The sequence below is a fragment of the Brienomyrus brachyistius genome, chromosome 6, assembly GCF_023856365.1.
Source record: "Brienomyrus brachyistius isolate T26 chromosome 6, BBRACH_0.4, whole genome shotgun sequence".
Classification (NCBI taxonomy): Eukaryota; Metazoa; Chordata; class Actinopteri; order Osteoglossiformes; family Mormyridae; genus Brienomyrus; species Brienomyrus brachyistius.
In genome coordinates, this window is record NC_064538.1 from 27,821,369 (window position 1) to 27,837,525 (window position 16,157).

The window sequence follows — 16,157 nt, forward strand, 5'->3', positions numbered from 1 at the left end:
GAAGGTTGATGCAACGTGATCCACGTGGCATTAGTTTTCAGCCAGTTCACAGCCATTTACTTACACATTAAGTCTATGTGATTAGAGGGAATTGATAACCATTCCCAACGCCAACCAACTCTAACTGGTTCACAGCGAAGTTGATCCTGTAACAGAAGAATCAGCTCCACACCCATACACAGCCATTTACACAAATAAACACACAGATGCATTCTCTTGAAGAGAACAGTGCTGTGCACTCTAAGTACCCTTGTCATCCCTGGGCAGAATGTGTACTGTGACACTTTGGCATTCAGCCATCTCAGCTGAGACCTCCTCAATTCCGTTCTGAATGCAAAACTGATCAGTTATCCAATTTTCATCGATTCAGCTCATCCAGAAGGAGAATGAAATGTATCACTATGCGGCTATGCATTGATTTCACCGCCTCTGTGCATCGTTTCTGCCTGCAAGGCTACCTCCCATTGCGGCACCCAGGGCCTCACAGCCTGTGAATGTGTGCAAGGCCTGTGAAGAGCATCCTTCCATAAGCAGGCTGGACAGAGAGTCTAGGCCTGATCGAAGGATAATGCCCAGCTGAGCTTTCATGTAAACTGTGGCGTGTTGAATCTGTTTTCAGGATATCTGCTTTCACAACAAATATTCCCCTATCTGTAAATGTCCAGCAGCAAGACAGATGCATGCCAGTACATCATGGGAAGAGGGCGGCGCACTTGCTGTCCTATAACTGTAAATCCTGTCCACTTTGCTTTTCATGTCTGGTATCACCTTTCCTTCTTATCTGTTCTGAGATTCCACTTCAGACTGGTGCCCTGGAGAAGCCATATGGGGGAGTCCCCGCAGAGAATCCGAAGGTGATGTTTGGGTAACACAACCAAGACAGCTTACGCCCTAACAAGCCGTCCGTCATGCTGGTGGCTCAGCCACTCCAAACGCCCAAAGGGAGAGAGCTGAAGGGAGCTGGCAGAGAGGGAACCTGCACCATAGCAGATCGGTTCAGCGCTCAGGGGGCGTCATGGAAAAAACTGCGCTTTGAGTCTAATGAACAGCAGTCCTTGGCACGCAGAGTGTTATCAAGATGCCAGTTCATTACATATATGTGACGGGCGATGTAGAGACGCTGATTCACTTAATGGCATGTTTTTGGCCTATTACGGAGCATGAAGCCATTACTACGAAGAATTTGAATTTTTTTTTTTTATATTCATTGTTATGTCTTTTTTCTACTCACAAGAAAGAAAAAAATATAGTTGTAAAACAGAACTATATATGTAGCTCATGAAAGGAGTGGATGGTTGCAAATGAGAAAGAGAAGTGATTTCTAAGACATCTGATGATAAACAGCAATTCTGAATGAAACCTTCTCTGCCCTCTGAAGTCCTCTTCTTCCTAAGAACTGAGATCTTCCTAAGACCCTTGCACATACTGTAAATATGTGACCTGAAATCATTCTGTCACTCTCATGGACTAGGAAAGATAAACAAATGAATGTAAAGAGACCACTGACCAATTCCGCCAGAGAAGGATTAAGATCTGGCCCAAATGGCAGGGTGGAGCAGCTGGCCCTCAGTGGGAGCGTCTGCCCGACTGCCCTGCCATCTCTGGCATGCAGGGCCTGGGGGGCGATTCAAGCCGCCATCTCCTCTTAGGCTGAGAACATTAGGCCCAGGGCCAATCTCGTTAGGCTTCTTCCTAGACGTTGCTGAGAGCGAGGGTCTCCTTCAGGTCAAGCTGGCCCAGGGGAGGTTTCGCCATCTTCACTGCCCATTGGATGCTGCCCAGGCTGAATAATGACTCCACACCCCTCACATTATGGTACGGCCCCTGTTGATTTCATATTATTAATGTACAATGTCAGATGGACAACAGCGAACCATAGATGCGGTAATACCACGGGAGCATAGGACTGGGCATGACTTGGGTGCATTTGCACAGGGGAACGTAACCAATGGCAGCTCATCAGGAAAGTCCAGAATCCTTTACACTATTATTCTAATTTATTTTTCACTCCTCCAGCTAATACCTAATTTAGATACTTTTCCTCTCTCCTCAGGTAGCTGTTGATTCTACTGAATTAAACAAGATAAATAAAACTTACAACCTCCAACATCCTTCTTGGACCCTTCCACACAAATCCTATCCTATGTCCCATATGCTATCCGTCTGCTAGGAGATTGTCTAGCGTAGTTTTCTATTGTAAGATATTATATGACATATTATTTCCATAACAATATCTCAAACATCATTTTCATAATAATATCCTCCTGAATATACCCCAGACACACTAAAATACAGTAGACAATGTAATACAAGAATCAGTCAGACAATGATTGTAAGAAATAAGGTAACAAGATATTGGTGATGTTATATTCATATATACATACATGTTCCATTAATATCTGTCATTATGTAGAGGCACTCAAAAGTAAGACTGAAGAATCTGTGGAACAGTTACAGTCTGGAACAGGAATCTGCTGTCTGATGTCCAAGGGTGGGGATCTCAAGTAGGACAAACTGCAACCTCACTTTTTGGATGATGAGTCATTAGAAGGATGGGAGGCCTTGTTACAACCGGAAATACAAGAAAAGCCAAGTCAATAATAGAAGCCCCTCTCTGTCCTCTTATGGAAGTGTGCTGGCTAGAACTTTCTGGCACACCTACGCACCCCGGTAAGAGGCGATGGCTGAGACAGAGTTGCTGATGAAGAGAATCCCCAGAGACTGAGGCTAGAGTGGGTGGAGATGGCAAGAGTTAGTAATGGCCTTTATGTTCCTCCCACAATCTTTTACGCTTAAAAGGGGGAAATTGCGCATACCATTTTATGCTAATGAAGCAAGTCTAGTCATGTACAGGAGGCCTGTGGGGACACACTGAGCAAAAACAGGAAGAAACAGCTAAAGTGTGAGCATGTATGCAAGTCTATGTCCGTAAAATAAAAGATCTAGGAAGAAAAAAGATCAGAATACTTGACTTGCTTCTTGCGTTATAAAGAATTACAAAAATAGCCTTCGACATGGGAGACCTAAGATTCTGACCAAACATGATGTGGTAGTGCTGGGAAAGATGGCCGTAATCAGAGAGTGAAAGACTAAGTTAATAGACACTCATTTCTGTCATGAAGAGGACTGCTGGCTTGAGTTCACAGACCACTCGCTACAGGGGCTAAAAGACCTGACCTGATTTTTCGATGTATTGACTGCTTTAAGAGATCTGCACACTGGTTTGTTTGTTTTCTCCAGCTCAGCACAACCTGAGTTATTATTCTGCAGCCTGTGGAGAATGTGGCTGCCGCCCACGCACACTCCCGGTGCAGACAGAGATGGGAACACTGGCCAGTCGTGACTGCTGTTTTCCACCGCCGATGCAACTTCACCACAGTCAGAAAAATATATTTAGTGTGGCTAAAAAGAGCTGCAAAAAAAAGGGAAACTGTCCTGAGCTAGATAGGCCTGGGGAGGTGACTGAGAATGGCGTCAGGAAGCTGGGATTACAATAGGAAACATTTACACAGAATGCTGAAAGGAACAGGTCCTCATTTGTATCTGTTTGTCTCACCTGTCTCCCAGTGTTCGTCTCATATCTAATTGTACTTTTCTCACCTGTATCTTTATGGTTGTTTCACGTGATTTTTTTAATGCTCATTTCACCTGTTCCATTGTGCTTGTTTCACCTGTTTCCTTGTAATTTATTACCTGTCTAGCTTTGCTTATCTCCTGTTTTTCTGTGCTTGTCTCTCTTCTGTTTTGTACCTGTATGGATTTGCTTGTCTCACCACCCCCCCTACTGTGCCTCTCCCCCACCCCAGTATGTCTGTCTCCCCCACCCCACTGTGCCTGTCTCCCCCACCCCACTGTGCCTGTCTCCCCCACCCCAGTATGTCTGTCTCCCCCACCCCACTGTGCGTATCTCACCTGCCCCACTCTGTCTGTCCTACCCGCTGCTCTGTGCCTCTCACACCCACCCCAAACAGTCTGTCTTACCTGCCCCACTCTGCCTATCTTACCCGCCCCACTGCACCTATCTCACCTACTTCTCTGTGCCCGTCTCACCCACTTCTCTGTGCCCGTCTCACCCACTTCTCTGTGCCCGTCTCACCCACTTCTCTGTGCCTGTGTCACCCACCCCACTGCACCTATCTCACCCACCCCTCTGTGCCCGTCTTATAATGCAATACGCAATTTTACATCATTCACCAGTTTATACAGATACGGCAACAGTTCATGACAGGTCTGTTTCTGTGATTTGAATTCTTGCATACAGGTGTCATGTTCTCCAACCACTGTCCTTCTAGAGTAATATTCTTCTACAACTAGAAATGTGAATCTCTAAACAATGCAATCTATCCTTAATAAAAACAAGCCACGGACTCCAGCAACACTCCACTGGTTAATGCCTTTGTCTCTCCAGGTCTGTAGTATCTCACTTTAAACTTCATCTGTATACTAGAAAAAGCACCTGTTTCTTCTTCCCATTACAATTCATGAGCTTTCACTCCCTGTGTGAGAAAATAGTTGCTGTGCTGGTCAAATGCTGCTTGCCATTGGAAGGCCTACCTCAAAGTCCTCTTTGTTCCTAGGTAAAGAGCTTCAGAACTTATTAGCTGACCCCACATTTTTTTGGTTTGGTTGATTATTTGGATTTTTTTAGCTCCTCCAAGGACTCATTGAAATGTGGTGATGCTTCAGTTTTTTGAAGAAGAAGATACGCTGACCTCATTCGGGATTGATATTCTTCATTATGAGAACAAGCAGGTTCAGACCAGTTTGGCCCAGGGGGGGCAGCATATGGACATTTTGTGATTTATTATATGAGCAGTGTCTTTAAATAACCCACTGCGATGAGCAAAAAAAGCTGCTCGCACTGGCCTGCACCCAACGACCCTTTGGTGCACACCGATGTGACTGGCCCGTTTCATTGCACCCTTCCTGTGACAGACCTCTCTGGCTTTGGTGAAGTGATCATGGGCCGCCTGCGGCTTCAGGGTTGCCGCCACCCTCTAAACGATCTCAGCGTCTCGCGGAGAGATGCTCTGCTGGAGAGAGAGAAAGAGCTGGGCTGGCGATGCGTGGCCTGCAGCTACCTACAGTAAAATGCCACAGTGTCCCCATCCACAGCTATATCTTTCTTCTAAGCATAACCTTTCCATTACATAATAAGAGGCTTAACGCAGGCTGTGCAAGCATGAGCGGAAAGGTCAAGCCAGTGGTGTAGCACTGGTCACCTGCAATAACAGGGTCATTTATATAAAGCTATAAGGCTGAGCAGAAAAGCTATCCCACATATACTTGCACTGCCATTTCTTTCTAAGCTCAACTGCATCCTTGTCCAAATAATCCAATTCTCTTGTTCCCAGACCATGTAATTAGTTATGCCAATGTTTTTATATGCTGTTGTTATGGTACTGTAATTCAGTGGCTTACTGTAGAGCTCTAGTATAAAATCCTGGCTCAAATGGAGCTGAGCTCCACAGGCTATAATAGTATTTTTCAGTCAGCTGCCACTGACACGTAACTTAGCCAAGTTCTTCTAATTCCCAAGCAAACCTTCACTAAGTTAAAACGTGAATTTAAATAAAACACCTGAGTCTGAACCAAAATTTGAATGAAAGACATCACTGGCCCAGAGAGTCATCACTGGCCCAGAGACTCATAACTGAGCTGTCAGGTCTCCTGCTCGTGTCTGTCCTAAATGAGCGCGGTGGTTGTACCATCATCCTGGTATCAACTTCCAGAATCTGCTCCAATTAACCCACAATCTGACTCTGTCCAGTGCTCCACAGTTGCAGTAATAGATGATTTCCAGACATCTCCTGCCCTCACGCATGTCACTCGTTTACATACTTATTCTCATGACTGCAAAGTCACGGCTATTATTTAGATTATATCCTATCCTGGGTAGTGATCACAGACACACTGCCTTCTTGTTTCTTCGCTATGGCCTGATGAAGACAGTCTATAGGGGAAACACAAAGTAACAACTGTTGCAAAGCTGCTATTGATTATCTAGGAAACAGGTGCATATTTTTTAACCATCCAGGGCTACTAATCCCGGAAATGATGAAAAAATAAAAGTGCACTTTTCAGCTGAATTTCATAGATTATAAGGTTTCTTATGGTTAGAATCACATATTACATTAAAGTAGTATGATGATTGATAAACAAATGTCTATGTGCCTGTATGTAAGAGTATGCGTAGATAAAAGACAGACATTTTTGCCCTCATATGTACGTATCTTTGTGTGTGAGGGTGGTGAAGTAATCGTTTAAATCCAGTGATGCTGTGCTCGCCCTGCTGAACACCTGCCATTAACATTTATATATCCTTTCGGAAATGCTTGTCATTGTGCATCCTACTCCCATCTTCTCATTGGCTGGAAGAGGTGTGATGTGTAATGTCTCTAGGCAGTCATCAGTCATAAATGAGGTCACGGTTAATATGTATTTACAGCATTACGTATATATGTAATTCAACTGCAACCTGCCCAAAAGATCCAAAAGACAATGCAATTAATAGTATTAATAATATTCAACATTGCATTTAGAGAACACCAGGAATGAGAGTCCAAGCACAGTAAAACAATGGCATTATGACAAACAGCATGAGAGATTACAGATGCTTAGCTTCAGTCCCCAAATCCTACACTCATTGCCATTGGTTCACTGAGGAAATGCTCTCAACATTTCTCAAATTTCCCCAGTGGTAGTTATTGCAAGTTTCAACCCAATTAATTTGGCCCTTGTTTAATTATGAGTTTGTGTTTAGCAATTAGACATTCGTGAAGAACATATGACAGGGGGCAGCGTGTGCAGCCATCCTGAGCAGAAGCAATCTGTTCCACACTGCCTTCATGACTCATTGGCTCCGGAGACAGGGCTGCGTTTCGCCCCAAACGTCCCAGCAGAATTATGCCTCTCGGTGACCTAACCTTTCCGCAGAGCCTAGTGAGCTGTTTCTGTGCTAAAGCCCCCCTGTCTGGTTTTGCTTCTTAAAAAAACACACACACACAATTTTACGTCTTATGTGTTATGCTTTAGACACCTCAGATTGTTTACTCCCTAAATTATGAAAAGTCAGTACAAGCGTAGTGCAGAAATAAGTGTCATGGTGTCACCTATTGACATGACTCTACAGAGAGGGAAAAATCCGTATAAAAATACACACAAACACACAAAACAAATATTAATTTGGATTAAACTATTTGGTCGGTGTTGTTCAGTGCTGCGTATAATGTCAATGAAAGACTCAATGAACTGGAAGCGCACTTGGGACAGTTCGGTCATGCTCGCGTCGGCAAATAATGTACCTTTCAAAAAAGGAGATTACGCTCATGCATATCAATGTGTGTCCCTGAAGTGCTCGCGCTACTGGGGAATTTAACTATTTACAGAAAGCGGCGAAATTGACAGTGCAGAAGGCAATCACACGTGTGAAGGAGGAGTGAAGGAATGCATTTCAATAACCATTCAAGTTCTATTTAATAATCCATGTTAATCAGGGCAGATAAAACCTTCAGTCATTAAGATTCTATTTACAATATGTCATTATACAGGTGAACTGTCTTATGGTGTTAACTTGGCCTTACTCTCCTTGTTTTAATACTTTGTTAAAGTATACATGACGTGTAATTTAGTTCCGCTGTGATTGCTATCAGAACGCCTATTTTCAGAATAATCCAGTTGACTACAAATAAATAATAAATGTCAGTCACGTAATAAACAATGGCTGCATCACCCATTCATACACCATGGTAAAACATTGACTTATTTCTGCAATCGCATTGCATGCACTGTCATGTTTGTCATTTTGCATGCAATAAAAATGCATCTACACGCTGCAAACCCTGGGGTACGTGTGTAAAAACCCACCCTGCGCACACAATAAGGAATGCGTTAGGCAGACGTGAGACGTACATGCCACCTGCAGGGTCACAACGTGTTGTATTTTTCTTCTCGTGTGGGGGAGTTTCAAGCTATATCTTAAAATAAACCAATTTTACTGATGAAATACGGACAAATCAGTTTAAGGTTTGAGTGTAAATAAGAAAAGTAAAAAAAAAGGAGAAACAAAAGAATTATTTTTTAAAAAATAAGCAAATAAATGGCAGATGATATAACATTCTGCCTGTGCAATCACGTACCACACAGCAGCTGCATCCAGGCACAGGTCTTGTAGACGGTGGCGGTGTTGCAGAAGAAGAAGAGAGCGAAACAGGCGATGCAGCCCAAGATCAGAACCATGGACAGCAGAACGAAAAAGGAGGCCGCTTTGAAGGCGCCCGAGGGTATGGAGCTGAAGTCGGCGAAGGTGCCCTGACAGGAGAGCTCCCTGCTGGGGACGCCGTTTCCCACGCAGTAGTGGAATAAGCCGAAGTACCCCGCTTGCGGCGTGTTCACGCTGTCCCCGATCCAGTAGGGCTGAATGAAAACCACCACGTTGATGATGGCGAAGCAGATGGTGAATATCGCCCAAAGTACACCAATTGCACGGGAGTTTCGCATGTAGTTTTCATGGTAAATCTTGGAGGCTTCTTGCGAAGGCAACATTTTCCCAATCTCCTCCCGTCTTTAATTCTCGCTATCCGCCTCTTCAGACAAGCGTTCGTTCAGTTGATCGAGCTATTAACCTGTCAGCTGTTCTGAAATTATACAAAACTGTCCTCTTGCTTTTAATACTGTAGTGCTATGTGATTTTTTTTCAGACCTAGCAAAAATTGATAGCACAGCCACCCGCATATGTTATTCCCTATAACTACAAATTAGTTAATAAATATCAAACTACACGCATACATTAATCGACACAGTCAGTTAATGTATATTATAAACACAGTCAAGCGAATTAATACTGATTGGAAAAATACTATAAGGATTCCCTTTCCCCCCTTTAAAAGAAGCAGGGAAGCGCCAGATGCTTATAAATAACAGTGTGTACAAAGAGGTACAACTATAGTACTAACGTTTCACAGTCAAGTGGTCAAGATTCGGTCAGTTGAACCCCGTGTACCTGTAAACGATAGCTGTCCCTTCTGCTTTCCATCCGATATAATGCCAAAGAGGAGGATACCGTTTCTGGATGCCGCTGATGAATGATCCACTTTCAGACGGAGATGCAGCCTAACTCGCGGCAAGGACATCCGCGTCGGGCTCGCTTGGAGAACCGCTATGGTGTGATTTATTTATTTTTGTCTGATAGCGAAAAAAAACACTTGATTAATTAAAACAATGTTAAATGTGACCTCTGTATATAATGCTGCCGCGACTCCATAATTATGCTTCTTCCCTTTCCCTCGTCCGCGTCTCTCTTCTGCGCGCTCACGCAGAGTACGCTGATGAGGGCGCGTTCGTGTGTACTACATTGCAGAAATTTGCATCTGTATATGCTCCCAGCTAATTTTATATCTCATATGTCCCGGGCTCATTTATTCATTAAATGTAATTGAATACAAGCACGCAGCTTTATCTATAATTTATAAGAAAAAAGTCACAAGAAAAATGATTCATCCGTGGCAAAATGTTTTGATTGAGAAAAAAAATAAGGAGGTTACTTTTTTTAACACGTCTGTAGGTAGAAATCTATTTTGATCACAATGTATGTCAGAATTAGCCATGGTGCTGACCTCTAAAAATAGTAACACATGATTTTAGCAAATCACAGAACAAACCACAAACACTGTTATTTACTTAATTGAAAGGTTAAGTCATTCTATATTTACTCACTGATATCATATTTACTCACTGGAATACTGAATATTAAGTGAATACATTCCCACAGAGTATCTGGCAGCCCGCAGGGTAAGAAGCTGTTCTCCTGGGGACAAGCCTGCAGTTCCTGCAGGTGACCTGCAGTATTACAAGAAATATTCCTCACAAATCCAGACCTATCACTCACAATTTTATTTTACAGGAGGAATTTTAAAGTTTTGGCATAAGATTTATAATTAAAATGCATTGAACATAGGAACTCAAATTTACTTAGGCCTACGTATCTTAATTAACAAACTTCTCTAAACTTCCATGTACTTTATCTCCAAAACAATGCTGTCCAGCATAAAATATATCTGTATTCTTTGTTTGCGAGGATTTTAGTGTATGCTTATAGTGAAGTATCATAGCAATCTTCTGATGATATGCATAGTTTATGGAGGCGTTATGCTTATTTACATTTATAATAAACACTAAACTCCTACCATGTTGGGAGCTGCAGACAGAGACTGGGTTTGAATTGGTGATCTTCTGATTACAGGCACACAGGCTTAGCCAACTGAACCATATGCAGCCCCCCAATATATATATACTGATATATACACATATATACATATATGTAGACACACACAGACACACACAGACACACACAGACACACACATGCACACGCACACACTCCTGTAGCCCAGTGCTTGCACAGTCAGAAAATCAATCCTTATGCCTGACATCATGATCATAGACAAAATAGACAGGAATATATAATAAACAGCCAGAGGATAAATCATAACTCCTATGGAAGTGCTTTCCTGGGCTCAGAACAAAGCCAGCTCAGAGATTATTCAGATCAACTTCTTATGAACCTAAGCCCCTTGGCTGGTTTTACCTGACATCACACTCTACCATCCACACCAAAGAAACACCCTCATCCGCCATATTGGTGCACAGTTTCCCGCCTGGTGTGATACTCCATGTGTACGTCTGTGTTCTTTTGCCACGTTCGTCATGGTTGAGTGTGCTGTTGTCATTTAGTATTTGCAAAATTGTAAAAAAAAATTAAAAAATTAAAAATTAAAATTAGTGATCCAGAGAGGAGAGATGAAGTTTTTTCTAGTTTTATTATTTTTTTTAATCTTTATCACAGAATCTCAAGAGCAGATCATTCTGAGGAGAACCTTATCAGCGACAGAGTTTGTGAAGATTGCTAAAATTACTAGTGGTTCTATGTGCTTGTTTACATAGATACTGATCTTCATTAGCTAGTAAATGTTGGCTTAGTTGTTGTATATCATTGACTGAAAGAACATTCCTGTAATTAATGTTATTGCTTTTGTTTACTTAGAAGCAACAAACTTGATACATGTATATGTAGTGTAATGCTCATATGTTGCATCCTCTCTCCCTCAGTGCTGTATATATGATTATGCACAATGTGTTTTTTTAAGATGTTATCTCAGTAACCTGTCCATTGGGATAAGCTGATGGACTGGGCAATATCATACTTTATATGGTGTCAAAAGACAGTATCAACTTTTCACCATTAATAAACTTTTTTTGGTTTAACAAAGAGCTTGTTTAGTAGTGGCTGAAATATTACACCTAATGAATGGATTACATAGACCAGACCCCTTTGTTTTTTACGGGAATATCAGCAAGAAAGATTTTGAGCAAGAGTTTGATATATTTTATTGCAGTGGTGCATGCTGACAAGCTTGCTAGGATAAGAGCTTATATCCTCCTCACCCTTGCAGCACCAGAGGCGATTGAAAGAGAGCATTTTGTTTCTTCATTGATCACTTTCAAAAAGCCTGTATATGAGCTTGAGGTAGATCAGACCACCTATGGTGATGAAACTTTCTGTATTGATGGTGTTAAGCAGGTTGAAGCTTTTGATCCCCACATGATGCAAGGGGAACAAGGATTTGTCATGCTACACATAAACGAGATCATTGAGATCAAAGTCGACATAAGGGAAAATGCAATGTAATGTCATCAGTGACGTTAAGATGAGTGGCTAATGGTGCATGGCCATTAATACCAGAGAATGCTACAAACCTTATTGCCTGCAATAGAATTGGAAGCAATAGAATTGATACCAAGCGCCTAGTTTTGGCTCAATGGGCAGTGTCACTCACTTATTTTCTTCTTTGTACACAAGGATGTGTAACCACTGTTAGGGTTTTATGCATAAACATTGGTATTGTCACAGTGGGCCCACATGTCTGCCAGGTCAGCATGGAGAGCAACACTGACTTCACTGAACAAATCCTTGCACAGTATAAAGACTAAAGACTTGCTCTGCAATAAAGTTGGAGAACTCCGAGTCACGTACACGCTGATCCTGGATCCCAGTAAACAGCCAGTAGTCCAGCTAGCTTGCTGAATCTCCATGGTGATGCCAGAGACACGCTGAGCTTGACTGCATACAAAGCATGGCCATCATAACATCAGTAATCAAGCCTCCAGATGGGGTCGCATTCATACAGCAGCATGTAATAAAGCAAATTAAATTACGTGCCAATCTAAAAGACCTCACACCTCCATCTGAGGACAGCCCATGTACTATCTATGTAAGCAGAGGCTCGTTATTTGTCTCAGGGATTGGTGGGACAATGTACCTCCACTGCACAGGTGAAGGTGGAGGGGAAGGTCTGCAAAGCTCTGCTCGATAGTCAATTTCAGGTGATGATTATTTTTTACAGTTGGTACAACAAGCACTTAGCACATATTTCTCTGTGTCTAAGACACTCTGATAATAATTATCCCTACCGGAGATATCTGCAGATGGAGTTGAAGTTTCCCAGAGAGGGTGCAATGGATAGATGCCCCATCACCATCCTTGCTCTGGTTTCCCTGATTCACATTGTTCAGAAAATATTCCTGTATTTTTCGGCACTAATGTGCATATGGCGTGTCCTTGCACTTCTAACATCACTGAGAACCTTCACAGACACATCATTGAATGTGTGCTCTGTCATGTTTCAGCTAAGGTGATGGGTGATCTACTTAATGCAAGAGACACTGGGGCTGATGTGAAGTGGGTGGCCCCTGGCCCACTGACAATTCCTGCAGTTGGTGAGTTTTTTGCAGGCTGTAGAGAGCAGGAAACCATGCCTTTTGGTAAGAAAATCCTTATTACAGAACACACCCAAACCCTTGCACTTATCTCTGGTGTGCTTTTTGGTCAGGGTGCAGAATGAGTTGTGTAAAGAAGTTTTCATTCCAGCTGGCTCCATCATAGCACACTTGAGTCTTGAATGAGAAAAGAGGTCAAAGAATTGAGCCCTGAGGGATGCCAGTGTAGAGTCTGCATAGAGTAGATGTGGATCCCTTCCATGTTAAATTATATGACCGGCCTTCTAGGTAGGGAGCGAGCCATTGCCATGCTGAGCCACGAATTCCAAGACTCCTAAGGATGGACCTTAGAGCCTTGTGGTTGACCATGTGAAATGCTGCTGAAAGGTCAAAGAGGATGAGGACAGATGGCAGATGTAGCTTCTCAATGCATATCTGTAACTGCACAGGAAATGAGGCAACTGGTTGCTCTCCGTATCTTCTGATGTTTGGCTGGGATGCTCGCCTACCCATTTATTTGTACTTTGGTGTGTCCTCTGAGAATGTAGAATGACTACAATACCAACAGTACTTCACATAGTTGAGAACAAACTTGTGCCAAGAATATCAGTTAGCCAGGGAAGTTGCTGACAACAACCATGAGTAGAACAAGAGGGTGTATGACTGCTTAGTCAAGGAACAAGTACTTGAGAAAAGAGATCATGTACTGCTGAGGAATTTTGGTGTTCCAGGTAAGCACAAGTTGCAGAACAAGTGGGGAACCCAACCATGCGTTGTAGTTAGAAATAAGGAGAATTTTACAGTGTACCAAGTCAAGCCTGCGAGTGGCACTCGAACGATTAAGAGAGTTCGCTAGAAACATCTGCTCCCTATTTGATGTTAATGAGGATGCCAACATACAGTCAGGTCCATAAATATTGGGACATCGACACAATTCTAATCTTTTTGGCTCTATACAACACCACAATGGATTTGAGATGAAATGAACAAGATGTGCTTTAACTGTAGACTTTCAGCTTTAATTTGAGGGTATTTACATACAAATCAGGTGAACGGTGTAGGAATTACAGCAGTTTGTATATGTGCCTCACACTTTTTAAGGGACCAAAAGTAATGGGACAAATTAACAATCATAAATCAAACTTTCACTTTTTAATACTTGGTTGCAAATCCTTTTACAGTCAATTACAGCCTGAAGTCTGGAATGCACAGACATCATCAAACACTGGGTTACATCCCTAGTGATTCTCTGCCAGGCCTCTACTGCAACTGTCTTCAGTTCCTGCTTGTTCTTGGGGCATTTCCCCTTCAGTTTTGTCTTTAGCAAATGAAATGCATGCTCAATGGCCAACTGTTCTGAAGGGGTTTTTCTTCACCAGGGAAAGATTTCTTCGGTCACCCATCACAGTTGTTTTCCGTGGTCTTGCAACTCTTTTGGTGTTGCTGAGCTCACCGGTGCAATCTTTCTTTTTAAGAATGTTCCAGACAGTTGATTTGGCTACACCTGATGTATTTGCTATCTCTCTGATGGGTTTGTTTTTATTTTTCAGCCTAATGATGGCTTGCTTCACTGATAGTGACAGCTCTTTGCATCTCATATTGAGAGTTGACAGCAACAGATTCCAAATGCAAATAGAACACTTGAAATGAACTCTAGACCTTTTATATGCTCCTTGTAAATTAGATAATGAGGGAATGACACACACTTGGCCATGGAACAGCTGAGCAGCCACGTGTCCCATTACTTTTGGTCCCTTAAAAAGTGGGAGGCACGTATACAAACTGCTGTAATTCCTACACCGTTCACCTGATTTGTATGTAAATAAAATTAAATTAAATCAAATTAAAGCTGAAATTCTGCAGTTAAAGCACATCTTGTTCGTTTCATTTCAAATCCATTGTGGTGGTGTATAGAGGCAAAAAGATTAGAATTGTGTCAATGTCCCAATATTTATGGACCTGACTGTACATTGAGTATGTGGATCATTGTCAGAAGAGAGAGACTAGGTTGCAAAGTCAGTCAAAGGCCAAGCAGTCAGTTGACAGGTGGGTTAGTCCAGTAACACTACAGTAGCAGATGTGCCATTATAGTCTGCTTCAGAGTTGGGTGCTAATGCCCCTGGTGTTCAGTATGGGCTGAAACAGGAAACATGCCTTACCATTAGTTGACTCACTTAAGAAGAGCTAGTGTTCTCATTTTAGTCAGGGTCATAATGTTGCAGTTGTAGGGGGCATAGGGAAGGGTGAGTTGACAGGTGATGACATGGTCAATCTGGAGAGCACTGTGGACGAGGATCTTCAGCTCCAGTTAATAGAACTGATCTATTAACCTCTAGAAAGAGGAACAGACAAGTACAATGTGAGTGAGGTGATTCTGGAGGGCAGGGTATCTCTCAGGCAAAGTACAGCTCTTGTCCTAGCGATATTGTGTGGTGTCATCCCTTTGCATTGTGCTCCAGTTGTGTGCATTAAGTTGGGATGACAGCCAATCATCTGGTAGTTAGGTCTGTAAGTTTGGTGAGGGCATGAAACATTTAGAAGAGGGAGTGTAGCCCATGATAATATTCTGTTTTGTTAAATGTTTTAATTATTTTTTTATTTTTTAACAGAAATAAACATTATTATTGCCTATAATTTTCATTTTCACAGAAGAATGCAGAAGCGCATGTTGTTCTCAACTTCTGTGGCTGTGAAGAAGTGAAACTCCTCGCTCTCAATTACGGTATTTCTCTAGGTCCAGAACATTGCATGGCTTGTGGCAGCACTGCTCCGCGATTCCTCTCTTCAACTTCATCTTCACCTGCCGGTACCGGTACGGTAAATGATTACATGTAGAAGCAGTTATTACAAAATGCTGGGAAATGCATTACATATTGCATTCAAGCTGTCTGCTGCAATTTGCTTAACTTGGCTGTGACCATATCGTCGACCTCAAAGTGAAAGATGACGGCTCCGATAACCTCACAATGATAAAGGAATTTGCATGAAATTGGCATCTGTCATAACAGCCCATCATGCACTCTAGTTTTTAGTTTAGATACATTCTATTTTATTTAAGTTTTATAAACTGAATTCTTCCATCCATCAATCTTTTAACCTCCTATCTGACTCAGTGTTACGGAGACCGTCCCAAACAGGATACAGTATGAAGCATGACTTGGGTACAACCTGGATGAGATGTCAGTTGCTGAAAGAATCACAAAATTGAATTGTCATCATTGTTCTCCAGTCATGATAAACTAAATTATTATTAGGAATAATTTAATATTACAACTATTTTAAACACAGGCTCCGGACTGCCCATGACCTTGGATAAGCGGTTTCAGAAAATGGATGGATGGATGGATGGACTTTTTAAACTACTTTTAATTTTTAAATGAATTCT

General features: G+C 42.2%; 1 protein-coding gene across 1 annotated transcript in view; it reads right to left on the minus strand.

Moving 5' to 3' along the window:
* Positions 1-9,278, minus strand: part of LOC125744621 (LHFPL tetraspan subfamily member 4 protein) — a 49,119-nt gene extending 39,841 nt beyond the window's left edge. Inside the window, exon 1 of the mRNA XM_049016624.1 lies at positions 8,139-9,278. Coding sequence (XP_048872581.1) covers positions 8,139-8,544 — 406 coding nt within the window. The 5' untranslated portion in view covers positions 8,545-9,278. The remainder of the gene's footprint in view (positions 1-8,138) is intronic.
* Positions 9,279-16,157: the final 6,879 nt, after the last annotated feature.